Source organism: Scyliorhinus torazame, chromosome 17, assembly GCF_047496885.1.
Source record: "Scyliorhinus torazame isolate Kashiwa2021f chromosome 17, sScyTor2.1, whole genome shotgun sequence".
NCBI classification, from domain to species: domain Eukaryota; kingdom Metazoa; phylum Chordata; class Chondrichthyes; order Carcharhiniformes; family Scyliorhinidae; genus Scyliorhinus; species Scyliorhinus torazame.
This window is the reverse complement of record NC_092723.1, coordinates 24750726-24778120: the sequence shown is the minus strand read 5'-3', so window position 1 is coordinate 24778120 and position 27395 is coordinate 24750726. Positions and strand designations below refer to the sequence as shown.

The 27395-nt window shown below is 48.9% G+C and overlaps 1 protein-coding gene across 5 annotated transcripts in view; it reads left to right on the top strand.

The window, feature by feature from the left end:
• The window catches only part of foxp4 (forkhead box P4), a 620454-nt gene that overhangs the window by 567611 nt on the left and 25448 nt on the right, over window positions 1–27395 (top strand). For all 5 annotated transcript variants that reach the window (XM_072480228.1, XM_072480226.1, XM_072480225.1 and 2 more), the window contains 2 exons: window positions 15589–15710; window positions 18156–18225. In XM_072480228.1, coding sequence (XP_072336329.1) covers window positions 15589–15710; window positions 18156–18225 — 192 coding nt within the window. The remainder of the gene's footprint in view (window positions 1–15588; window positions 15711–18155; window positions 18226–27395) is intronic.

The window sequence follows — 27395 nt, the reverse complement described above, 5'->3', positions numbered from 1 at the left end:
ACAGCGGAGGCCCCGCCCCGCCCGGGATCAGATCCCCCTCGCCCCCCCACCAGGCTGCCCCCGGATCCATTCACGCCGAGGTACCGCCGGGTAAGACCAGGTTAGAATGGCGCCGGCGGGACTCAGGCTTTTTTGTACGGCCGCTTGGCCCATCCCGGGCCTAGAATTGGCAGGGGGGCTGCTGCAGAGCCGAGAAAGATCCCGATATTCGGCACTTCTTACATCCGGGAGATTCCCTTCACCAAGGCCGTACTTAGAGAGATTTTCTCCGAGAAAAGGGTCCTCACAGATTGGGGCGCCATTTTGGAAAACTGCCCCAATCTCCCATCCCCACTTTCAGACGTCTCCCCCACCGCCTTTGACTCCCCCCAACTTTGTGGAGGCCCCCGGGAACCCACCCTCACCCCCCTCTACCTGTTACGCCCTCCCCCTCCCGGGCCTGATCGATGGCAGTGCCAGTCTGGTACTCTGGCAGTGCAACCCAGATAGCTGGAAAGTGCCAGGATGCCAAACAAGCAGTGCCAAGGTGCCCTTGTGCCAAAGGGACAGCCGGCCTCCCCTGTCCTGGACTACCCAGGGGCCGCATGTGGCCTGGGAGATCCCCCAGGTGACATTACAAATGTCCGCCCTAGCCAGGTCTCCTGGGCATGGCCACTCAGTCCCGGGCGGCAGGTGAATCCAGCGAACGTATATTTAAGTGAGCCAAATGGTTCATTCAAATAGAATGCTCTGGATCATGGCCAGTGCGACATTTCGAGCATCGCGAATCTCGCAAGAGGCCTCTCACAAGATTCAGCAGCCTCGTCCCGACACCAAGTCGGGTGCGAGCAGGCCGCTGAATCACACCCTCTGTCTTATCATCGGTTCTTGCTGCCAAAAATATTCAAAAGACTGATTAATTCATCATTTCCATCAGAGGCCACTGGTTATTTACACTGACTGAATGATGAAGCAATCCTTGAGTCATGAACTACACTGAGTAATTTTGGGAATGAAAAGGCATCAAATCCCACAAAATCATCCATCCAAACATTTTTTTATTTTTAAATTGAGAGTACCCAAATCATTTTTTCCAATTATGGGGCAATTTAGCGTGGCCAATCCACCTACCCTGCACATCTTTGGGTTGTGGGGGCGAAACCTACACAAACACAGGGAGAATGTGCAAACTCCACACGGACAGTGACCCAGAACCGGGATCGAACCCGGTGTTTTGTTATGCTCTTGACGTAGCATAAGCTGCTTCCTTGATGTGCACTCTGACAAAGAAAGGTTCAGACTTGGAGATAGCTTCAACATATTTATTACTGTTAACAATTCTCCTACTTGGATTCGACACTACTGTTAATCCTGCTATAGCTACTCAGACTGACGAACCAGTCTGCTACAATCCACGTGGTGGGTGTGATGTTCAATCAACCCTGTGTCTGTACTCACTGAGTGTCTCCACTGGAAAGAGACTGAGCATGTGTGATGTGTCCTTTTATATGGGTTGGTGTAATGCCCTCCGGTGGTAGTGTCACCTCTGTGTCTATCGTGAATGCCCATCGGTCGTGTCCTATCTTACTGACCTATTGGTTGACTGTCTGTGTGTCATGTCTCTGGTACTCCCTCTCGTGTCTAGCTAGGTGTAGTGTATGTACATTAACCCTTTGTGTACCACTCCCGGGACCTCGGTGCCATGAGGCAGCAGTGCTAACCACTGTGCTATCGTGCTGCCCCTTGAATCATAGAGAGTTAAGTGAAAGATGCTATATGAATATGGGTTGTTATTGTCATGACGTTTGAATCAATGTTTGTGTGCTTATGTTTAGACATGTCTTTTGTGTTGTCAAATGTTGTGTGTGTCTGAGTGTATATAATACAGTGCAAGTACATGTGTGTGTTTCTGTGTGTCTTTCTGTGTCTCTGTGCCTGTGTCTCTGTGTGTCGCTGCATGTCTCCGCGTGTCTCTGCATGTCTGTGTGTCTCTGTTTGTGTGTCTCTGTGTCTCTGCGTCTCTGTGTGCCTCTGCGTGTCTCGGTGTCTCTGCACGTCTCTGTGTGTCTCTGCATGTCGCAGTGTGTCTCTGTGTCTCTGCATGCCTCTGCGTGTCCCTGCATGTCTCTGTGTGTCTGTGTGTGTGTGTGTCTCTGTGTGTTTGCGTGTCTGTGTGTGTCTCTTTATGTCTCTGTGTGTCTGAGTGTCTCTGTGTGTCTTTGCATGTCTCTGTTAGTCTGCATGTTTGCGTGTCTCTGCGTATCTCTGTGTCGCTGCATGTCTCTGCATGTCTGTGTGTCTCTATGTGTCTCTCTCTCTGTGTCTCTGTGAGTCTCTGTGTGTTTCTGCGTCTCTGTGCCTCTGCATGTCTCTGCGTGTTTGTGTCACTGCGTGTCTGTGTATGTCTGTGTGTCTCTGCGTGTTGCTGTGTCTCTGTCGCTGTGTGTCTCTGTCTCTCTCTGCGTGCCTCTGCGTGTCCCTGCGTGTCTCTGTCTATGTGTCTCTGTGTGTCTCTGTATCTCTGCATATCTCTGTGTGTCTCTGTGTCTGTGTGAGTCTGTGTGTTCGTGTCTCTCTGTGTCTCTGTGTGTCCCCGTCTCTGGGTGTCTCTGTGCCTGTGTCTCTGTGTGTCTCTGTGTTTGTGCCTCTGTACGTCTGTGTGTTTGCATATCTCTGCGTGTCCCCTTGCCTGTATGTCTCTGCGTGTCTCTGTGTGTCTCCTTGTCTGTGTGTCTCTGTGCTTGTGTCTCTGCCTGTCCCTGTGTGTTTGCGTGTCTCTGCATGTCTCTGTGTGTCTCTATGTCTCTCTGCGTGTCTGTATCTGTGTGCCTCTGTGCCTCTGCGTGTCTCTATGTCTGTGTCTCTGAGTGTCTCTATGTCTGTGTCTCTATATCTGTGGCTCTGTGTTTGCCTGTCTCTGTGTCCGTGTCTCTGTGTGCCAGCGGGATTTACCGACCAACCCGCCGCGTGTTTTGGCCGGCGGAGGTGGCCCGCCAGCGGGGTTTTCTGGCCCTGCCGTTGTCAACGGGAAACTCGGGCGCCGTCGGGATGGGACCGGAATATCCCGCCAGCGTGAATGGCCGTTAAATTTCACCCATTGTGCCGGTGCACGTGCGTGTGTGGGTCTGCGTGAAATTCCCCGGTCGGGCAGGGTAGGTCCTTGTTGTGGTTCCTTGATTGCCTCCACACTCTGGGTTCACACGCGTGAAGATTCACTACCTGGAGACGTGTCTGTTCCTCTGGCACAGGCTGATGGGCAGGAAATTGGGGAACCATTTTTAAAAATCTGTATTTGTGGATTAATTCAAAAGCAGGAGAAAGAATAAAATGTATAATCTGTAAACTCAGTAACTCAACCAAACAAGGGGGGAAATATACACCGAATAGCTAGCTCTGCGTGGCCTGAACAATTGCTGTATAATTGATGCTATGACTATCAGGAACAAGTTAATTTAAGCTCATCACTATGCGATTAAATGTCCTTGGGAGATTTGGTGTGGTTATTTCAATCAGAGCTAGGTGAGTGTCAGTCACACAGCCACATAAACAAGTGTTTTAATGTGATTATGAGCAAATCATTGAGAGGCCTATTTATCTTGCTTCTACACTGGGATTTTTTTTTTGTCTGTCTTTAACACGGGAGGCGGTGACATTTCAAACCAGCTGAGCCGTTTCGGAGACAGAACACGAGGGCTCTATCTCTGAGGAAGCTAAATAGAGTGTCACTGCTGCTTCATTAAAAATTCACACTTGCAACATAGAGAGCTACTGACCCAATCGCACGGAACCCGGAGGTGGAGCGGAAATGTGTCCTCAAGGAGGGACTTGAGGGGAGAGGGAATTTAGAAATGCTTGCTCGCCGATACGACCTGAAACCTCGCATCTACGAAGAAGCCCCGAAGCGACCCGAGTCGAGGTGTCTGCTGTGACTCAGTGGGCAACAATCTCACCTCGGAGTCACACGGTTCTGGGTTCAAATCCCACTCCGGGGCTTCAGTGAAAAAGGCGAGGCTGGGACTCCAGGGCAGTACGCGCGGAGTGCTGCACTGTCAAAGGGGCTGTCCATCAAATCAGAGGGCCCTGTCTGCCTTCTCCCTTCGGTGTGAAAGATCCCATGGTGCCATTTCGAAGTACGAGGGAGTTCTCCGCTGTCTCCTGGCCAATATTTACCCCTCAACCAACATCCCAGAAACAGATTACCTGGTGAACGTCACATTGCCATTGAGGGATTCTAATGTTTTACAAATTGGCTAGATTTCAAAAGTACTACAATTGGCTGCAAAGTGTTTGGGACATTCGGGGGTGCGACAGATTTTAAAAAAGACTTGCATTTATATAGTGCGTTTCCTGACCACCAACATCCCAAAGAACTGCACCGACAACAAAATACTTTCAGTCGTGTAATCCCTGTTACAATATAGGAAATATTACATAATGCAAGACTTGCTTTCTTCTTGTTGAATGTTTACTTTCCAAACATTTAATTCAGTGACAACATTTGCTACAGAAATTATGGGCGCGATTCTCCGAGCCCCGCTTCTCCGAGGTGCGGAGAATCGGCACCATTTGCGCCGGCGCGTTTGACGCAGTGCCGACCGCGGGCCGCTGGAATCGGCGGGGCCGAGCAGATACGACAGTCCCGCCGGCGCCGTTCACCCCTGGTCGCTGCCGGCGGGAACTCTGCGCGAATAGTCGGGGTGGGGGGCCTGTGGAGGGGGGAAAAGCGCTCCTTCGCCAGGGGGGGGGGCCTCCAATGGGGTCTGGCCCGTGATCGGGGCCCACCGATTGGCGGGCCGGCCTCCCCCCCCCCCCCCCCCCCCCCGGGCCTACTTTGTTGCGCGGCTGGCCCCTGAACCCTGACGCCATGTTGAGTCGGGGCCGGCACGCTGAAGTCCCCCGTGCATGTGCAGGTTGGCACGGCCCAACTGCGCATGCGTGGGTTGGCGCGGAGCCCATTTGGCGGCGGGAAGGGAGGCTGGAGCGGCATGAACTGCTCCAGCGCCGTGCTGGCCCCCTGTGGGGGTCCGAATCGGTCGTCCTCGTGCGGTTCGAGCCGTCGTGAAACGCGACGGCGTTCATGACGGCGCAAACACTTCATCTCCATTTTGGAGAATCGCCCCCTATGTTTCCATTATCTGCATGACAGGCAGTTTAGAGAGCTTGTGAATTGCTTTGGCTCAGTGGATAGAACTGCTGTGGAAAGATAGCACAATCTGTGCTGACTCTCAATGGAGGACAGTTCCTGCAGGTTCCATTTTTAAATTCTGCCTCGATCTCTTTGTTCTCTGGATGCCCCACTCCAGTCTATGGACACCCCACCCCCCCATGCCAAAACTTACCGGTTGGGGGGTCCTCAAGACACCCTTACGCCACCTCATAAGGGCAGGGCACGCCTGGGCCTGATCCCTGGCAGTGGCAATCTGGCACCCGGGCACCTTGGCACTGCCAACCTGGTACTGCCAGGTGCCCAGGTAGCAGTGGCAGGTGCCATGCTGCCCTAAGCCCAATCACTCGGGGGCCTGGGAGGTTCCCCCCAGGTGTCACTAAGCCTGGTTGTGTGGACCAGTGCATGACGAGGTCTCTCAGGCGCGGACATTCGACTCTAGGCCTTGGGTGAATCCGGAGCAGACATATATAAGCGAGGCTAACTGCCCATTTAAATATGCAAATCTAGATCCTGCCCAGTGAGGGGGAGATCCGAATCACGAGATCTCGCGAGGCGTCCCTATCATCACAAATCTCATGAAAGACCTACAGCATCGTCACGTCCCGAGTCGGGCACGGCGAGGCTGTTCGATCCGGCCCAGGGAATGTCAAGATCATGCATTAAAAATTGGGACTATTAGGAACCAGTCGATTTATTTGCTGATTTAGTGAGGGTCTCCGCATTTCCCATGTCCAGCCCTCCTTTCTCAATGAATCCCTTCCGATTCGGAAAAGGACGTTTTGGATTGGAAACTGATCAATGGGGACAGAATTAAATGTTGGGGGAGGGGCAGGATGGGGAGGTGTGGGGAGGGAGGGGGTGATGTGGAGAGAATCGCTTGTCGGTCAAGAAATAAAGTATTGACAGTGGAAGGAATTGGAGAGAAAAAGAATCAAACGCTTCGAGAAAAATCTGAATTAAAATGATCAAAGCGGGACTCAATTTTGTGCAAAGGTAAAGCTTCCAGTTTGTGACGACTGAAAATGGTTTAGTCTTTTTCCAGACAATTTCCTCAAAGCCTTCATTTTAATTTTTTTTGTTGCAGATGTTTTATTTGTATTGTCTTTGATGTTTGACCTTTCAAATTGCTGTTAATGTTTTAACAGAATGAATAAATCTTCTATCACAAATTGGAAATGCAAATATAAATACAGGCCTTTATCTGAAATTGGGGTCATTCTAATTTGCAAAGTTGAGGAGAGCAGCTCTTAATGTGAGGCAGTGTTACTGCGTTCATAATTATATACAGTTAGGTGGAAAAGTGAAATAAGAGATGGGGGTTGGCACGAGAGCAGCGTGGAGAGAGACTGAGAGGAAGAATCGAGAGTGTCGGAAACAGAGAGAGAGAGCGAGAGAGAGACAGGGAGGAAGAGACAAAGAGAGACAGAAACAAGGACAGATAGAGAGGTAGAAACAGAGAGAGAGAGGCACACAGATATGCTGACCAGAGTGGGAGAAAGAGACAGAGGCAGAAGCAGAGAGGGGGGCACACAGACAAATCGAGAGACAGAAAGACATTGGGCTGATTTTTACTGACATGAGTCACTGGGTGGCTGAAATCCAACGAGGGGCTGGTTTAGCACAGTGGGCTAAATAGCTGGCTTGTGATGCAGAACAAGGCAGCAGCGTGGGTTCAATTCCCGTACCGGCCTCCCCGAACAGGCGCCGGAATGTGGGGACGAGGGGCTTTTCACAGTAACTTCATTGAAGCCTACTTGTGACAATAAGCAATTATTATTATTATAAGCTGGGATCCTGAGAGTTCCAGCGTGCATTTGGCATCACTGATAGGCTAGTCACCCACAGACGTTCGTCTCTGTCTGTTTCTGGCTCTGTCTGTCTCAATCTCTGATTGAAAGGTGGTAGTTTCCAGTTTGGTCAGGAGCCAGCATGTACAATTTACAGGGCGAGTGCAAAGTTTACACTGGCAGGAGGAGTGTGCCATTGAGGTGAGGAGGCCCCGAGTCGACCAGGGCTGGGTGAGGGGTGTCACTTGGATTCATTGCTGATCCTGGGGTCGGAGTGGCGTTGGGGGCCCTGCTGCTGGGTCGATTGGGGTCTGGGCGGGGGGGGGGGGGGGGGGGGGGGTGGAGGGGGGATAGGCACAGGGAGGAATCGGTGAATTGTTGGCTGATGGAGAGCCCGATCACAGATGCTCCCCGGGGTAGGTTCCCGGATGAGGGGGAATGTTGGGAATGTTGCGAAAGTGCTCACCTAACGTCTCAGCCAAGGACACACGGACGAGGGAGCCGCTGGGTTGTCTGACGTTTGGAAACATAACAAGAGTGGGCCAATTTCGAACACTTTATGTTAACAAACCCCACAACCTCGTTATCGCATTTAAAGTTCTGACCTGCCTCCTTGAATCTGATTGGCTCACCTCCCGGCCTGAGGTTAAGTCAGAAATGGGCGAGTTTGGGTCGGGGACCAGCTTTCTGAGAATGTAACCCCCCATCCCCAAAACCTGACCGAAACCCACCTGCTTAAAATTCAGCCTAGTGACAGAGAAAGAGACTTGGAAAAGAAGATTTCACCCGGGATAATGCACTTTCTTTGTAATAGATCATATATTTATTTTTATATGTATCAAATCACACCTGGTGTAAAAACAGCTGAATTAACAACGATAATATAATCAGTCAAGGATTCTGAGGCAGTTTATTAGCCTCTGGGAGAATTGTGACCTGCCTTTATTGGTCAGATAATTGCTGAGAAAAGAGTTATAATTAAACTGCGGTTAAAAGGGAACAATATTTACTTTGTGTTCGGGATTGGGTAACCCTTTCCCTGCTGGTGAAGAATGAGAAGGATATGGACCACAGTTTGTCTTATTGCACCTGTCTCACCATTCTCTCATGGTTTCCCCCTCCCCTCCTTCCTTCATCCCTTTATCAGCTCTCCACTTGACAATCCCACGTTCTCCTTGCCAACCCGTCCTCTGTAAACTTGAGCACGTGCAAAGCTTTGCTGCCCATGACCAGGTTCTGATTTCCCGTCAACCCTGTGATGGCTGACTCACATCAGCTCCCATTCCATCAACGTCTCAATTTTAAAACGAGCAGCCTTGTTTTCAAATCCCTTCACATCCTTGCTCCTCCCTATTTCTGGAATCTCCAGGCCCCAATCCTCCGAGATATCATTCATTCTTCCAATTCTGGCCTCTTGCATGCCCTTGATTTCAATCACTCCACCATTGGCGGCCATTCCTATAGCTACCTATGGGCCCTCAACCCTTCCCTCCCTAACCTCTCCGTCTCTCTCCGCCCTCCTTTTCGCTCCTTCATTTGCCGGTGTCACATTCTTCCCAGAAGATTGACTGGCATCGATCCCCATCCATCTGTGCTGTGCTGCCCTTCCACATCCCACGTCAGTCCAGTGCAGCCCATTCCATCCTTCATCCATTGTCTCATCTCCTACCCTCACCTACATTTTCCGCCGACTTCTCATCCCCCCCCCCCCCCCCACTAACTGTCCCTATCGTCTACTCTTGTGATGTGTATTATATTTTCCTCTCTGTTACGTATGAATTTCCTTGTTCTCCTGCCATTTCCAGCATTTCCTGATTAGTCTTTCTGTCTCCGTACGATACATGGAATGTTTTCCTCTCCGCCCTTGTCTCGAATACATTCAACGTAGCGATAGTGGTTTTGCTTGCTGTCCATGCCATGTGTGAGACATGCAACCCGGGTGACAAAGTGGAGCCCCCTCAGCATTCTCTCCAAAGATTCAGATCCAGTTTCTTTGACATTAGCATGTTCTTCATTCTGTCAAAGCAGATTTCAGCCCCCCTTTCCTTCAGCTATCACCATCACACCTCCCACCGTCTGTACTAATCTATTCGAGGTGTGCGAACCTTTTCCCACGTTCCACGACCTGCCCATTTACTTTGATTTTCACTCCCGTCGTTCGCTCTCTGCTCATCCCCATTTTCCTGGCCCTCTTCACGTTCATTCTTAATCCATGTTGCACATTCCTTGTTTTCATTTTGTTTACAATTTCCCGTCGTGTCTCTTCTGGCTCCGCAGTCAGTGTAGTGTCACCTGCGTATCTCGAGCTGTTGACATTCAACCCACCAGCGCCACAATCTGAGAGATGTTCTGTGCCTCTGCGGATAGCTTCAGTGTGCACATTGCACATCCCTGTCACACTCCCCTTGCGCGATTGGTGACTGCCTGATGAGCCTTCTCACTGCTGATTAATTCCCGATACAGATTCAGAACGATCTTTGTATCCTCCTCGAAGATGATGCTGAAAACCAAGTTGGAAAACCAAGTTTTGCAGTTTAGATTTTGCCTCAATATCTCCCCGTTGTGTGTTTCAGTGTCAGATCCAGTTTGACAATGCTCCTGCGAAGTGTCTTGGGAAACCGGAGCGCCCGGAGGAAACCCACGCATTCTCCTCTTGTCCGCGTAGGTTTCCTCCGGCTGCTCCAGTTCCCTCCCGCAGTCCAAAGATGTGCAGATTATGTGGATTGGCCATGCTAAATTGCCCCTTAGTGTCCAAAGATGTGCCAGTTAGGTGAGGTTATGGAGTTACAGGAAGAGGGTGGTGAGTGAGCCTTGGTAAGGGTGCTGTTTCGGAGGGTCATTGCCTGCGTGGATCTGCCTGTGCTTGCATGTGTATGTCTGTGTACGCCCCTGTGTACGCACGGAGAATATGTGCTTCAGTGGGTGCATCTGTGACTCTGTTCATCTGCCTCTGCATCTGTGTGTGTGTGTCTGTGACTCAGTGTTTGTGTGGGTGTTGGATGATATATGGCTGTGTCTATGATTTGGCGTGTGTGTGCATTTCTGAGGGTGTGTCTGGTTGTGTTTGCACTCGGTGTTTGTGTGTGTGTGTGGGTGAGTGTTTGTGTGTATCCTAGGTGTGTGTGCATTTATATGTGTCTGTCGAGGCGTGTCTTTGATTCAGTGTGTGTGTCTCTGTGTGTTTGTGGATGTGTGTGTCGGTCTGTCGGTGAGATCGAACGGCCACGCTGTGCCTGAAAAGCAGCTCACCGCAGCGCAATGTGCCAATAGAAGCCGGGAAACCCTGCTGCTGGGATCTACCCCTGAGCTGTTTGATAGCCATGTGCTTCTCGGTGCTGCGAGCGCTAGGAAACACGCAGCTAAACGCGCTCGCTGTGGGACTTTGTTCCCATTTAGTTAAATCATGCCCTGTGTGTCTGTGTCGTTTTGTGTGGCTGTCGCTGTGTGCGTGTCGCTGTGTGCGTGTCGCTGTGTGCGTGTCGCTGTGTGCGTGTCGCTGTGTGCGTGTCGCTGTGTGTGTGTCGCTGTGTGCGTGTCGCTGTGTGCGTGTGTCTCTGCGTATGTGTGTCTGTGTGTGTGGTGACTGTGTACAAATGAGTGTCTGCGTGCAAGTGACTGTGTCTATGTGTGAGTATCTTTGTGTGTGTCAGATTGTCTGTGTTTTGTGTGCATGGGTGTTCTGTGTGTGTGTGTGTTTTGTGTGAGTTCTGTGTGTGTCTGCGTGTGTATGTTCTGTGTGTGTCTGCATGTGTATGTTTTCTGTGTGTATGTTTGTGTGTGTTTTTGTGTGTGGTCTGTGTGTGTACGTGTGACTGTGCACAAGTGAGTGTCTGCGTGCAAGTGTCTGTTTGTCTTTGTGTGAGTATCTTTGAGTGTTAGTTTGTCTGTGTTTTGTGTGCGGTGTGTTCTTTGTGTGTGTATTCTATATGTGCCTGCGTGTGTGAGTTCTATGTGTGTTCGACATGTATGTGTGTCAGCGTGTGTATGTCGTGTGTATCTTTGTATGTGTGTTTGTGTGTGTTTGTCTTCTGTGCTTGTGTGCCTGTGTGTGATCTGTGTTTGTGTGTTCTGTTTGTGTATGTGTTGTGTGTGTGTTGTATATATGTGTGTGTGTGGTGTGTGTGCGTTCTGTGTGTGCCTGTGTGTGTGTTTTGTGTGTGTGTGTTCTGTGTGTGCCCGTCTGTGTGTTCTGAGTGTGTGTCTGTGTGTGTTCTGTGTGTACAAATCCAGTGACATCATTGTAACTGGTATGACAGATTTCCTATCACTGAGCACTATCACAAGGGAAAGCTGAGGGATCGATGTTTGCCAAATAATTCTTCATGGAGGCCTTGCCCTCAGCTCAATAATTTCAGTTGATCAACAATTCTCAGAGAGACAATTCTGCAAAAGTTATTTTATTTTCACCACCTCAGAGCAGTTTTTTTTTGAGTGGAAACTCTCATGTTAAAATCAGTGTGGGTCGGGGATGTGAACAGGATGAAGAGCTCAATTAGAGGGCACACAATTTGCTCTTGAAACCTTGCATCACTGCGATTGTTGCTGACAAAACAAATTCAAGGTCATCCTGTTACACATAGCAAGACCCCACAAGTGGCCACTGTGATCAATGACTGAACGTGCTGACTAATCACTGTCCTTAAAAGGAACCAATATAATAAATAGATAGGACCTCGTTTTAGGACTGAGTCAGCACGGCTTCGTCAAGGGGAGGTCTTGTCTGAAAAATCTGTTAGAAGTAACAAGGAAGTTAGACAAAGGAGAACCAGTGGAAATGATTTATTTAGATTTCCAGAAGGCCTTTGACAAGGTGCCACACAGCAAACTGTTAAATAAGTTAAGAGCCCATGGTGTTAAGGGTAAGATCCTGGCATGGTTAGAGGATTGGCTGACTGGCAGAAGGCAGAGAGTGGGGATAAAAGGGTCTTTTTCATGATGGCAGCTGGTGACTAGTGGTGTGCCTCAAGGGTCTGTGCTGGGACCACAACTTTTCACAATATACATTAATGATCTGGAAGAAGGAACTGAAGGCACTGTTGCTAAGTTTGCAGATGATACAAAGATCTGTAGAGGGACAGGTAGTATAGTATTGAGGAAGCAAGGGGGCTGCAGAAGGATTTGGACAAGCTAGGAGAGTGGGCAATGAAGTGGCAGATGGAATATAATGTGGAAAAGTGTGAGGTTATGCACTTTGGAAGGAGAAATGGAGGCATAGACTATTTTCTAAATGGGGAAATGCTTAGGAAATCAGAAGCACAAAGGGATTTGGGAGTCCTTGTTCACGATTCTCTTAAGGTTAACGTGCAGGTTCAGTTGGTAGTTAGGAAAGCAAATGCAATGTTAGCATTCATGTTGAGAGGGCAAGAATACAAGACCAGGGATGTACTTCTGAGGCTGTATAAGGCTCTGGTCAGACCCCATTTGGAGTATTGTGAGCAGTTTTGGGCCTGTATCTGAGGAAGGATGTGCTGGCCTTGGAAAGGGTCCAGAGGGGGTTCACAAGAATGATCCCTGGAATGAAGAGCTTGTCGTATGAGGAACGGTTGAGGACTCATTGGAATTTAGAAGGATGAGGGGGGATCTTATTGAAACTTATAGGATACTGCGAGGCCTGGATGGAGTGGATAAGAGGATGTTTTCACTTGTAGGAAAATTTAGAAACAGAGGACACAATCTCAGACTAAGGAGACGATCCTTTAAAATGGAGATGAGGAGGAATTTCTTCAACCAGAGGGTGGTGAAATATTTTGCCGCAGGAGGCTGTGGAGGCCAAATCAGTGAGTGTCTTTAAGACCGAGATAGATAGGTTCTTGATTAATAAGCGGATCAGGGGTTATGGGGAGAAGGCAGGAGAATGGGGATGAGAAAAATATCAGCCATGATTGAATGGCGGGGCAGACTCGATTGGCCGTGTAGTCTAATTCTGCTCCGATGTCTTATGGTCTTATGGTTTTATTATCACACCTGAAGATAGCCTCCAATAGTGCAGCACTCTCTCAGCGCTGACCCTTTGACAGTGCAGCACTCTCTCAGTACTGACCCTTTGACAGGGCAGCACTCCCTCAGTGCTGACCCTCTGTCAGTGCAGCACTCCTTCAGTGCTGACCCTCTGACAGTGTAGCACTCCCTCAGCACTGACCCTCCGACAGTGCAGCACTCCCTCAGCGCTGACCCTCCGACAGTGCAGCACTCCCTCAGCGCTGACCCTCTGACAATGCAGCACACACTCAGTACTGACCCTCTGACAAAGTAGCACCCCCTCAGTACTGACGTTGTCAGCCTGGGTAGTGCACTCTCAGAGGGGCAGGTTTAGCACAGGGCTAAATAGCTGGCTTTTAAAGCAGACCAAGGCAGGCCAAAAGCGCGGGTTCAATTCCCGTACCAGCCTCCCTGAACAGGCGCCGGAATGTGGCGACTAGGGGCTTTTCACAGTAACTTCATTTGAAGCCTACTTGTGACAATAAGCGACTTTCATTTCTAAGACACTGGAGTGAAAACTAAAACCTGATGACCTCCTGATTCAGGGGCAGTATCAGCCACCAATGCTGACATTACTTTCTTCCCTCGCTAGTTACTTGCCAGCCTTTCAAAAGGCTTCATGTAAAAGGTATCATAAATTAAATCTACTTCGTGGTGACTGGCCTTGACACAATTGTAGCTTCGATTTGTGGAAATATTCTTTTTGGATCTTTTTTCTCTTTTGGCGAGATGTACTGGTAAATGTAATCTTAGCAAAGTAAATTACCTCACGCAGAATCCAAAACATGAAGAAATCTACATGAAATTGTAAAGGCAGCATTGAAGAGATTGGGTGTAAAAAAAATGATTTGTGTTATGATCTGGGATAACTAGGTGTGAATGAATACGCCAGTTTTACTGACTTTGAAAAATATAGCTTCCATTCAGCCGCTCTGCTCTTTTTAACAACATTTGCAGTACAATAGCACTCCCTGTCAACCTGCTTTCATTGTCTCGTATTTAATTTTATTGATGGCACTCTGGATAAGCTTTTAAAGTATTTATTTAAAATGTGACTGGTTTTCTGCATGCTAATTATTTCTGAGGATTATTGAAGGACACTTGCAAAATTCAAGTGAAAATCTACAGCGATGCATCTGCCTGTGTGTGTGTCTGCAGGTGTGCACATGTGAATGTGTGAGCATGTGCACGTATGGGTGCGTGTGTGTATATCTCTATATACGTATGATATGTGTGTGAACGTGTGTGTGCATGCTGTGTGAGTGCATGAAGTGTGTGCCCTTGTCCGTGTGTCTGTATTATGTGCATGCGTGTGTGCAAGTGTATGTGTACTTGTGTTTTTGTGTGTGTAATTATTTGTGCGCATGTGTGTGCACGTGTGTGTTTGTATATTATTGTTTGTGTGGGTTTGTGTGTGCGAGTTAGGGTTTGTGTGTGTATCTGTGTGTCTGTATTTGTGTTTGTGCATGTGTAGGTACTTGAGGGTATTTGATGTGTATATTTATGTGCACGCAAGTTTGTACATGTGCGAGATTTGTGTGTGTTTGTGCATGCATGTGTATCGGTGCAGGTTTGTGTCTGTGTATTCGTGTGTGTATTTTTGGATGTACGTGCGTGTGTGTGCGTTTTTGTGCATATATATTTGTGTGAGTCTGTGTGTGTGAGTATTTGTGCGCTTGATTGTATGTGCGTGTATGTATTTGTGCATGCATGTATGTGAGATTGTATGTGTCTTTGTATATGTGTGTGTATTTGTACAAGCATGTGTTTGTGTGTATATGTATTTATTTGTGCAAGTGTGTGTGTTTATGTGTGTATTTGTGTGGGCAGATGTGTTTGCGAGTTTGTGTGTGCGTGAGGGTCAGTATTGAGGGAGGCTGCACTGTCAGAGGGTCAGTACTGAGGGAGTGCTACACTGTCAGAGGGTCAGTACTGAGGGAGTGTTGCACTGTCAGAGGGTCAGTACTGAGGGAGCGCTGCACTGTCAGAGGGTCAGTACTGAGGGAGTGCTGCACTGTCGGAGGGTCAGTACTGAGGTAGTGCTGCACTGTCAGAGGGTCAGTACTGAGGGAGCGCTGCACTGTCAGAGGGTCAGTATTGAGGGAGGCTGCACTATCAGAGGGTCAGTACTGAGAGAGTGCTGCACTGTCAGAGGGTCAGTACTGAGGGAGTGCTGCACTGTCAGAGGGTCAGTACTGAGGGAGTGCCGCACTGTCAGAGGGTCAGTACTGAGGGAGTGCTGCACTGTTGGAGGGTCAGTACTGAGGGAGTGCTGCACTGTCAGAGGGTCAGTACTGAGGGAGTGCTGCACTGTTGGAGGGTCAGTACTGAGGGAGTGCTGCACTGTCAGAGGGTTAGTACTGAGGGAGTGCTGCACTGTTGGAGGGTCAGTACTGAGGGAGTGCTGCACTGTCAGAGGGTTAGTACTGAGGGAGTGCTGCACTGTCAAAATTCCTATTCTAAGCTCCAATATGTTATGGGGTTCAATTTCCCCTCAGTTTCATTTGACGGAAATGTGGTCTTTGGTTGGAATTGCTCAGACCAGCACACCGTGTGTGAAGAAACAACTGGATTCTATCACAGGGCGATAAATGTGGTTGTGTTTCCTGTGAGTGACATTCACGGCTGACTTGGTTTCTCACTTCTATGCCTGTCCTTCTTCCTTGTATGTCGCAGAACGCCGTTCGTCACAACCTCAGCCTTCACAAGTGTTTTGTGCGAGTGGAGAATGTGAAAGGGGCAGTTTGGACAGTGGATGAAGTGGAGTACCAAAAGCGAAGACCACCAAAGATGACAGGGTAAGGTTTGGTTCTGGCATTCCTCCACCATCTTAACGGGCGCTCATACTTTTGACATTTCAAAATACATCCATCACTACAGCCCCATGCCCTGTCACAGCAGCTGCAGGAAGATTGGTGCCTGCTGCAGTTGATTCACCCCATTGACCTACCCAGGGCGACGAGACCAAGGTCAAGTTAGAATAGAATACATTCAAAATCAATGCTTGGGATAAGACCTGTCAGATCTTCAGCATTGGTACAGACAGAGAGAAGGGTAAGATTTTCATTCACCCAAAATCGCATTGGCCTCCCAATCTGATTGAATGGAATGCCGCCGAAAGTTGTCTTGATTTTCACATTTGCACATAGTCACGTTGTCCTTTTTGATCCTGCAATGAATCAAAACGTTTAACAATGTTTCTGTGCCAGATGTGCTGTCTAGCTCTGCCTTTCCCGGGCAAGATTTTGAGGGTGTGAAAGAAAGATTGTTTTCTGCCTGTTTCTGCTGTGATGACTTCCTGGGCGGGATTCTCCACAATCGGCGCGATGTCCGCCGACCGGTGTCAAAAACGGCGCAAATCAGCCCGGCATCGCGCCGCCCCAAAGGTGCGGATTCTCCGCATCTTGAGGGGCCGAGCCCTCACCTTGAGGGGCTAGGCCCGCGCCGGACTGATTTCCGCACCGCCAGCTGGCGGGAAAGGCCTTTGGTGCCCCGCCAGCTGGCGCTGAAATTACTTTGCCGTGCGGCGCATGCGTGGGAGCGTCAGCAGCCGCTCACTGGCATCACCGCGCATGCGCAGTGGAGGTGGTCTCTTCCGCCTCCGCCATAGTGGAGACCATGACGAAGGCGGTAGGAAAAGAGTGCCCCCACGGCACAGGCCCGCCCGCGGATCGGTGGGCCCCGATCACGGGCCAGGCCACCGTGGGGGCACCCCCCGGGGCCAGATCGCCCCGCGCCCCCCCCCCCCCAGGACCCCGGAGCCCGCCCGTGCCGCCTTGTCCCGCCGTTCGAAAGGTGGTTCAATCCACGCCGGTAGGCGTGGGTTGACAGCGGCGGGACTTCGGCCCATCGCGGACCGGAGAATCGCCGGGGGATTTCCGCCGACCGGCGCGATTCCCGCCCCCGCCGAATCTCCGGTGGCGGAGAACTCGAGACACGGCGGGGGCGGGATTCACGCCGGCCCCCGGCGATTCTCCGACCTGGTGGGGGGTCGGAGAATTGCGCCCCCTGTTTTTCAACCAATTACAGCTTGTGCTTGAGAAAGTCCGCTTACAATTTGTTTTTGTGAAAGCTGTGACAACACACTCTTTGGTAGTTCTTTGGCAGTTTGGTAGTTTGGTAGTTCCCGTACCAGCCTCCCCGAACAGGCGCCGGAATGTGGCGACTAGGGGCTTTTCACAGTAACTTCATTGAAGCCTACTTGTGACAATAAGCGATTTTCATTTCATTTCATTTTCATTTTTCATTTCATTTTCAGCGGGGCCACATCGCCCACTCCCTGACGGACACGTCCAGCTTCTACACTCTCCGAGGGTCAGCCTACTGCACTGGTCCAGTAGCTTCCTCACTGTCCCTCACTAGCCTGGTTTCTCGGGCCTGAAATCTCAACTTGTGACTTGCTGAAGAAATGTTACACAGCAAATTGATGTATCTGGCTCAAGGAACACCTCCCCACCCCAATCCCCCAACTGCATCAGTCAAAGACTTCAATTACTTTTGTCAGAGGGTCTAAAACTCAAGGCTATATCAGATAGCTCCTGATAAATCGAATAGGGAATTCAGGAGAATCTTCTTTCACCGGAGAGTGGGAGAATGTGGAATTCCCTCCCACAGGGAGTGGTCGAGGTGAATTGTATCGACACATTGAAAGGGAAGCTGGTTAAATACATGAGGGAGACAGCACTAGAAGGATACACTGATGAGTGAGATGAAGAGGCCATGGGAGGAGGTCCATGGGGAGTGTAAACACCGGCCAGTTGGGTCGAACAAGTTGTTTTTGGGTTATCAATACTTTGCAAAGCATCGTTACATAATTTTCGGTCAGGATTGTTGGCACAGAGGGCAGCACGGTGGCGCAGTGAGTAGCACTGCAGTCTCACGGCGCGAGGTCCCAGGTTCGATCCCGGCTCTGGGTCACTGGCCATGTGGAGTTTGCACATTCTCCCCGTGTCTGCGTGGGTTTCGCCCCCACAACCCAAAGGTGTGCAGGGTGGATGGATTGGCCACGCTAAATTGCCCCTTAATTGGAAAAAATGAATTTGGTACTCTAAATTTATTAAAAAAAAGGATTGTTGGCACAGTAGACAGGTGCTTGATGGCCAGCGCATTTACAATGGGCCGTAGAGCCTCTCTTTGTGCTGTAAAACTCCATAATTCTCGTCCAATTCACTCTATTCAATTAATCTAATTTGACTTCTTTAAAGAAAAGTTTCCCTTTACTGAAAATTTACCTTTTCTTTTAGAAGTCCAACTTTAGTGAAGAACGTGATTACAGGACTTGGATATGGAGGAGCACTTAACTCAAGCTATCAGGTGAGTGCCCATACTCCAGAATCTTTGGACATATTTTGAATAAATTCCAGATGAGTGGCAAGAAAAGACCAGACACACTGAGCTCTCCCCAGCAACTGTGCTGATGTTTCCTCATAATGTTCACCATAGCCACACATTTACTTTTGGAAGCAGCTCAGACTTGTGGCTTAACCTTCACCATTTCATCCAATTTTACCTTTGAAAAATAATAATTTCTCCCTCTACAGCTTATTCCCTCCTTGCCTGTATATCACCTCCTGGATTTTATTCTCTACCACTTCATAAATAGGTACAGGTGGGGTGTGAGAGAACAGGAAATGAGGCAGAGTTCAGATTCAACCCTGATTTACAACCCTTTTGTCAGGCCTTCTGTTTTGGGGGGAAATTGGGACAGAGATTTCAGTTCAAAATGGTGGACTGTAACATCATTTACTAGCAGCGGGACTTTGTAATGCTTATTATGGGATGACATTAGCTCACCTGCATGGCTGGATAACACATGTCACCACAGGGCCAAGCGCAAAAACACATTACGGGCAATTAATTGGAAGGACCTCAACTGGCATCAACTTTGATTCCAGTGAGCAACAGTGGTGAGTGGACACGCACGCACACACACACTCGCACACACTCGCACGCACGCACACACTCGCACGCACACACTCGCATGCACACACTCGCACGCACACACACTTGCACACACACTTGCACACACACTCGCGCACACACACACTCGCGCACACACACACTCGTGCACACACACACTCGCGCACACACACTCGCACGCACACACACGCGCACACACACACTCGCGCGCACACACACACTCGCACAATCGCACACACACACACTCATACACACACACTCGCACGCACACACACTTGCACACACACACACTCGCGCACACACACACGCGCACACACACTCGCACACACACACTCGCGCGCGCGCACACACACTCTCGCACACACACACACACTCGCACACACACACACACTCGCACACACTCACTCGCACACACACACACTCACTCGCACACACATTCACTCGCACACACGCTCACACGCTCACACACACGCGCTCACACACACACTCGCACACACTCGCACACACACACACTCGCACACGCACACACTCGCACATGCACACACTCGTACACACACGCTCACACATATGCACATACACTTATTCACACAGGCACAAGCACTTGCTCACACACATTCACAGTTATGCACACTCTCTCACACACAGACTTGCACATACACCTGTTCACACAGGCACACGCACACACAGATACTCGCTCACGCACAGGCACTCACACACACGCACTGACACTCGCTTACAGACACACTCGCACACTCACTCACACACATGCACTCTCACCCATACACATGCTCACATACACACTACACACATACACACTCACACACACTCGCTCACTCACACACACACAGATACCCGCTCACACACTCACTCACATACATACAAGCACTCACTCACACACACTCATTCTCACATACACTCACTCACACACAAGCATACTCACTCATATGCACACTCCCTCACACACACACTCACTCACACACAAGCATACTCACTCATACGCATGCACACTCAGTCATACACACACTCGCTCACACGCTCACTCACTCCCATATAATGAGAAACTCACACTGAGACACTCAGTCATACTGAGACGCCACACACATACAGACACACACAAACTCAAACACACGTTCCAATTAGAATCACTAAAGACACATACACAAACTGTAATTCTCATTATCACACTGTGTCACACACACTCATCCTCAGAGAATCAGACACTGAGACACACACACTGAGACACACACACTGACACTCGCACACACATACTGTGACACACACACTTGTACACACACACTCGTACTCAGACACTCACACTTTCGCATTGACACACTTACATTCACACGCACATGCTCACATAGTCACACTTATATAAATGCACACTCTCACACATTGAATCATTGGCACACATGCACAGCAGGCGCTCCCAAAGTCAGATCCCATTCAAACATGTGAATTAAATATTTCTGAGTGACTCTGGCTATCTGTTTTGTGGAATATCCTCTGCGTATCTGACCTCATGCTGCGAATACTTAACATGTTTCATAAAGTAAAGCTGAGCTGGATTTCCAGTGAGAGAGAGACACCAGCTGGTCACTCTTTGTATATCAGCCAAGCTGCAATAGCAGAGTCCCCGTGACATCTGAGCTCTCGCTGATTGCTGAGAGGGACTGATTGCAGCTTGGGAGCAGGGGGGTGAGCTGTAAACCTTGTGGCTCCTACAGTAGAGAGGAGAGAATATATTTAAATTGTTCCTGTTCCTGAATGCACTTTAGTGATTCCAATTGGAACATGTGTCTGAGTTTGTGTGTGCCTGTATGTGTGTGTCTGCTCGTCTGTCAATGTGTGGCTGTGTGAATTTGTGTGTCTCTTTGTGTGTCTGAGTGCATGTGTGAATTTGCATGTGTGTGTCTATCTGTGTACTTGTCTATGTATGTGTGTTTGTGTGTGTGAGAATTATGAGTGTGTATATGAGAGTGTGTATGAATGTGTGTGTGTGAATTATGAGTGTGTGTATGAGAGTATGTGTGAGTGTGTGTGTGAGTGAGAGAGAATGGGCTGGATTCTTCGGTCTCCGCACTGCTTTTTTATCGGGGACATACCATTTGCTGGCGGCGGGATTCTCTACTCCTGCCGCTTGTCAATGAGATTTCCCATTGAAGCCACCCGTGCTGCAGGGAAATGCATGAGCGGGGTTGCACTGCCATTTTGTGTGCGTGTGTGAGAATTTTGCATGTGTGTCTGTGTGAATTTTGTGTGTGTGTGTGAGAATTTTGTCTGAGAGAATTTTGTGTGTGTATGTGAATTTTGTGCGTGTTTGAATTTTGTGTGATTGTGTGTGTACGCGCGTGTGTTCATGTATGTCCATGTGAGAATTTTGTGTGTGTGTGAACTTCGCGTGTGTGTGACGTTTGTGTGCATGTGTGTGAGAATTGCGTGTGTGTGAATTTTGTGTGCACCCATGTACGAGTGTGTATGCTCGTATGAGAATTTTGTGTGTGACTGAGAGTTTTGCGTGCATGTGTGAGAATTTTGTGTGTGCGAGTGTGAGAATTTAAATCTATGTGTGAGAAATTCGTGTGTGTGAGAATTTTGTATGTGTGTGTGTGTGCGAAAATTTTGTGTATATATGTGTGTGTTTGTGAGAATTTGGTGTCTGTCTGTGAATGTTGTGTGCGTGTTTGAGAATTTTGTGTATGTGTGTATGAGTGTGTATGGGAATTTGTGTGTGCATGTGAGAATTTTGTGTGAGAATTTCTGTGTGTGTGTGACATTTTGTGCATGTGATAATTTTGTTTTTGTGTGTCTGAGAATTTTGTGTATGTGCGCGAGTGCATGACTGATAATTTTGTGTGAGAGTGTGTGTGTGTGAATTTTGTATATGCGTGTGTATGTGTGCTTGTCTGCAGGAGGGGGTGGCATAGTAGTCACTGGAGTAGCAGTCCAAGGCCCAAGCTAATACTCGGGGTGAATGGGTTCAAATGGCAGCTGGTGGAATTTAAATGCACTTAATTAAGAAATTCAATGAAATCATCAATCTGGAATTGAAATCAAGGGTGCAATTTAGCGGTCTCGTCGCGCCCGACGTGGTGCAGGGACGAGGCAGTTGAATCTCGCGAGGATTTGCGATGCTCGCAAGACGTCCCAACGAGGGCGAGATCCAAATCTGCATATTTAAATGAGCCACTAGATTATATATGCATTCATGGGATTCTTCCGTTGCCCAGGACCTAACGGCCGCATCTGTGAGACTTTGCCAGGATGCCATTTAGTACTGGTTTCCTCAAACCTGAACCAGTTGTAATGGCACCGGGGGGGGGGGGGTCTTCCAGGCCATTAAAGACTCCCAGGTGGTCAGTGACAGGACAGGGTGGCACCCTGGCACTCCCTCTGGCACCTGGGCACCTTGGCACTGCCAGCCTAGCATCCTAGAGTTGCCACTCAGACTGCTCTTTCCAGGTGACACTGTCAGGCTGCCTGGATGGTGTGCCATGGTGCCTGGGTACCACAATGGCAGTGCCAGGGATTGGGCCTGGTGGCTAACTGAGGTTGGCAGGGGTAGGAGGGAAGAGGTCATAAATTGGGGGGGGGGGGGGGGAGCTGAAATGGGGGCAGCCAGACATGGCACCCCAATCTGCGTGGAGCCTTTCTTGCTGGGGACCCCAACAGGAAATTACTCAAGTGAGGCTCGGTGAAGAGAATCTCCCCAAGGCCAAAAAAAAGGCAAAGTGCCGTTGAATGGCAGTGTTTCCCAGCACTGCAGCCGCCAAAAAACACCCCGTTAAATGTGTCCAAAACCAGACAAAGATCTGTTTCCATTGACTCGCACGCCTAGCCTCAGTAAAGGTAACCATGAGGCCATTGTCAATTGTTCGTAAAAACTCTTCTGGTTCACTAATGTCCTTCAGGGAAGGAAATCTACCTCAGCACATCTGGCCTACATGTGACTCCAGACCCACAGCAATGTGGTTGACTCTTTAGATGCCCTCTGAAATGACCGAACAAACCACTCAGTTCAAGGGCCATTTAGTGATGGGCAATAAACGCTGGCTTGTCGACAACACCCAATGCCATGACAGAGTAAAAAAAAACAGTTCTTTAAAATTCTCATCCTTGTTTTCCTCCATGCCCTCCCTCTCTACCTCTATAATCACCACGCACCACACAAGCCTCTGAGATCTTTCCCCCCTCCCCCTCCCCAATGAGTGGTGTAGCCTGTGTGACATACCTGGTCCCATTCTCCGCATGTGTGCCTGGCCAGAGAGGGCATTCAGCCATGGAGGTCGTCACAAATGAACTTGATCTAATCTTCCCAGGTATTTATTTACACACATGACCTTTCCCGTAGTGATCATTCAATGGAGACCAGGATTGTACATGCAGATTGAGGTTCCCTCCCTCACGTCAAAGGGTTTGACATGAGCAACAGCAGCAGAGTGAATTAGATTTGACTCCAACTCAATAATACAGCAATTTGATAGCGAGGTCAGACTCACCATCATGAAAGGGAGAGCATTTTCAGACCTTTGTTTTGGGGACTGAGGGAGCAGTTTGTGAGGTTGGACTGGAATAGAATGTTCAAGGAACAACAGGCTGGACTCAGAATAGCTTTACTTCCACATGGACTGGACAGGGATTGTAGAGTCGGGTTATACCAGCGATCAGGAACCCAGTAAGGTCAAATACAAACTACAACCTGCATTTATATAGCACCTTTGATGTAGTTAAACACCCAATGCGCTTCAGGAGTGTCATTGCCTGAGATTTCAGAACCGTTGTGATTGGAAAGGAAGTCAAACAATGTTTATGGGAGGAGTTTTATCAGGTTTAGATCCCCAGGATTAATTGTTACAGACAGGAAGGTGAGGATGGAGTAAAGACTTCATTCCTCTTTAGCCGTGTAGAAATAGAGAAAACACCAGCTCCAATCTTGGTCGTGTGGATGAGCAGAGCGATCTCGGTGTCCATGTACATAGATCCCTGAAAGTTGCCACCCAGGTTGATAGGGTTGTTAAGAAGGCGTACGGTGTGTTAGCTTTTATTGGTAGAGGGATTGAGTTTCGGAGCCATGAGGTCATGTTGCAGCTGTACAAAACTCTGGTGCGGCCGCATTTGGAGTATTGCGTGCAATTCTGGTCGCCGCATTATAGGAAGGATGTGGAAGCATTGGAAAGGGTGCAGAGGAGATTTACCAGGATGTTGCCTGGTATGGAGGGAAGATCTTATGAGGAAAGGCTGAGGGACTTGAGGCTGCTTTCGTTAGAGAGAAGAAGGTTAAGAGGTGACTTAATAGAGGCATACAAGATGATCAGAGGATTAGATAGGGTGGACAGTGAGAGCCTTTTTCCTCGGATGGTGATGGCTAGCACGAGGGGACATAGCTTTAAATTGAGGGGAGATAGATATAGGACAGATATAGGGGCTGGTTTAGCACAGGGCTAAATCGCTGGCTTTGAAAGCAGACCAAAGCAGGCCAGCAGCACGGTTCAATTCCCCTACCAGCCTCCCCGAACAGATGCCGGAATGTGGCGACTAGGGGCTTTTCACAGTAACTTCATTTGAAGCCTCCTTATGACAATAAGCGATTTTCATTTTTCATTTCAGATGTCAGAGGTAGGTTCTTTACTCAGAGAGTAGTAAGGGCGTGGAATGCCCTGCCTGCAACAGTAGTGGACTCGCCAACATTGAGGGCATTTAAATGGTCATTGAATAAACATATGGATGATAAGGGAATAGTGTAGATGGGCTTTAGAGTGGTTACACAGGTCGGCACAACATGGAGGACCGAAGGGCCTGTACTGCGCTGTAACATTCTACGTTCTATGTTCTATGTTCTAATCAAAATGGTTTCTATAAAGAGGGGTTGACTGTGGCCTTTGTATCTCTCGGGTAACAATAAATGTCCTTTGGTGAGGAAGAGGCAATTGTTTCTTTACTATGAGCAAAGCCTGTCTTTCTTGGAAATGTGTAGCAGTTTTCAAATCCAGTCGACATGTTGGCACTGCTGCCTTGCGACGACAGGGACCCGGGTTCGATTCTGACCTTGGGTGACTGTCTGTGTGGAGTTTGCCCTTTCTCCCCGTGTCTGAGTGGGTTTCCTCCGGGATGCTCTGGTTTCCTCCCACGGTCTAAAGATGTGCAGGTTAGGTGGATTGTCCATCCTAAATTGCCCCTTCGTGTCCATCGATGTGCAGGTTAAGTTAAAGGGAATAAGGGTGGGGTAGGTGGGGGGGGGGTGGACCCAGGTAGGGTGCTCCTTCAGACAGTCGGTGCAGACGCAATGGGCTGAATGGCCTCCTTCTGCACTGTTGGGATTCTATGATTTCTGGTTCAAACACTGAAGGAGGATGAGACCCCAGTGTCTGGTGCCTGTCACACAACGTTGTGGAAGTATTACAGGGGTCGTCAGGGAATCATCAATCTGGGGAGATTTGCCAAAGGATTTGAGGGAAGGGAATGTAACTACCTTTAAAGGGACAGGTGAAAGGACTGTTCTGGAAATTAAACTGATGAAGCTGACCAAGGGATTGATACAGTATCTGAGTCGACCCTGATGGAGCGAATCAGAAATATCCGGAGAACTTCAGAACTTTCCGACAGTCAGGATGAATCTATGGTGATAGCCTTGGCTCATTGGGTAAAGTTGTGCATTGAACACTTACTACGGAGTTGAGCCTTTAATCACTCAAGTGCTGTCATGAGGGAATACTTTCAGATGATACATTCAGTCAAAGTCTTGTCTGCCATCCCAGGTGAATGTAAAAGATCCCATGGCCATTATTTGCTAAAAAGGTAGGTGAGTTCTCCCTGTCGTGTATAACAGGGAGTATTACAACATTTACTGAGCATGAATGCCTAAGAAGTTGTATCTAGGACCAATACATATCCCTCCATCAACAATTGTAAACTTATCACCTGGGTGGAAGACTCCATTGCAAGGGGGCACAGGTTCAAGGTGAGAGGGGGAAAGTTTACAGGAGATGCGTGGGGAAAGGTTTTCACGCAGAGGGTGGTGGGTGCCTGTAACGCGTTGCCAGTGGAGGTGGTGGAGGTTGGCACGATAGCAACATTTAAGATGTATTTTGATAGGCACATGAACGGGCGGGGAATGGCGGGATACAGATTGTTTGGGCAATAAGCAGTAGTCTAAATGAGGAATGTGGATCGGTGCAGGCTTGGTGGGCTGAAGGGCCTGTGATGTTCTTTGTTTATTTATTCAATCCTGTTGGTGGGAGCTTGCTGTGCACAAATCAGCTGCAGAATGTCCTTTTTTTTCATAGAATTTACAGTGCAGAAAGAGGCCATTCGGCCCATCGAGTCTGCACCGGCTCTTGGAAAGAGCACCCTACCCAAGCCCACACCTCCACCCTATCCCCACAACCCAGCAACCCTACCCAACACTAAGGGCAATTGTGGACACTGAGGGCAATTTAGCATGGCAAATCCACCTAACCTGCACATCTTTGGACTGTGGGAGGAAACCGGAGCACCCGGAGGAAACCCACGCACACACGGGGAGAACGTGCAGACTCCGCACAGACAGTGATCCAAGCCAGGAATCGAACCTGGGACCTTGGAGCTGTGAAGCAATTGTGCTAACCACTGTGCTACCGTGCTGCCCACATTACATTACAACAATGACCACACTTTTTAAAAAAAAAGTACATAATTGGCTGTAAAACCGTAAAGCACGTTGGGCTTTCCTGAGACCAGGGGAGATGCTATAGAAATGCAAGTTTTCTTTTCCTTCTGGCGACAGATGATGAGGATCTGGGTGGCCTGGTACATGAATCACAAAATGTTAGTAGGCACAACAAGTGTTTAGGAGCATAAATGGGATGTAAGAGGAATGAAAAATACGAGTCGGGAAGTTTTGCTCCAGCTGGATAGTGAGACCCTATCTCGAGCACTTTGTACAGTTTTGGTCTCCTTCTTTGAGAAAGACATAATTGCATTGGAAAATATTTCAGAGAAGGTTCACTCAACTATTCCCTGGGATGACAGGGTTATCTGAGGAGGGAAGGTTGAACAGGTTGGGCCTGTAAACATTGGAGTTTAAAAGACTGAGAGGTGTCCTTATGGAAACAGATCATTCTCCGGTCGTCGGGATTCTCTGCCCCCACCGGCAGTGCACCCCTGGCCACGGGTATCCCAGCAGCGTGAAATGTCCTCAATGGGAAATCCCATTGACCGGCACGGGAGTATATTTATCATGCTAGACTCTCCCCTGCAAATCTTTTGTGTGAACAGTTGGTCCAGACATTATTTATCCGGATTCCCACCACTTGCCCAGAGAAGGTTGGGAAAAGCACAGAAGTGGGCAATTGACTGAAGTCAATTATCAGGGGGAATAGATTTATGGAGATTTGTAGAAGGCTTAGAGGGGACATGAGGAAAAATATTGGCACACAGAGGGTGGTGGGTGTCTGGAATTCACTGCCTGAATTGTTGGTTGAGACACAAATGCTCTACTCATTTAAAAGGTACCTGGATCTGCACCTAAAGTGTTGTAAACTACAAGGCCATGGATCTTTCTTAGCTGGCGCAGACACGATGGGCTGAAT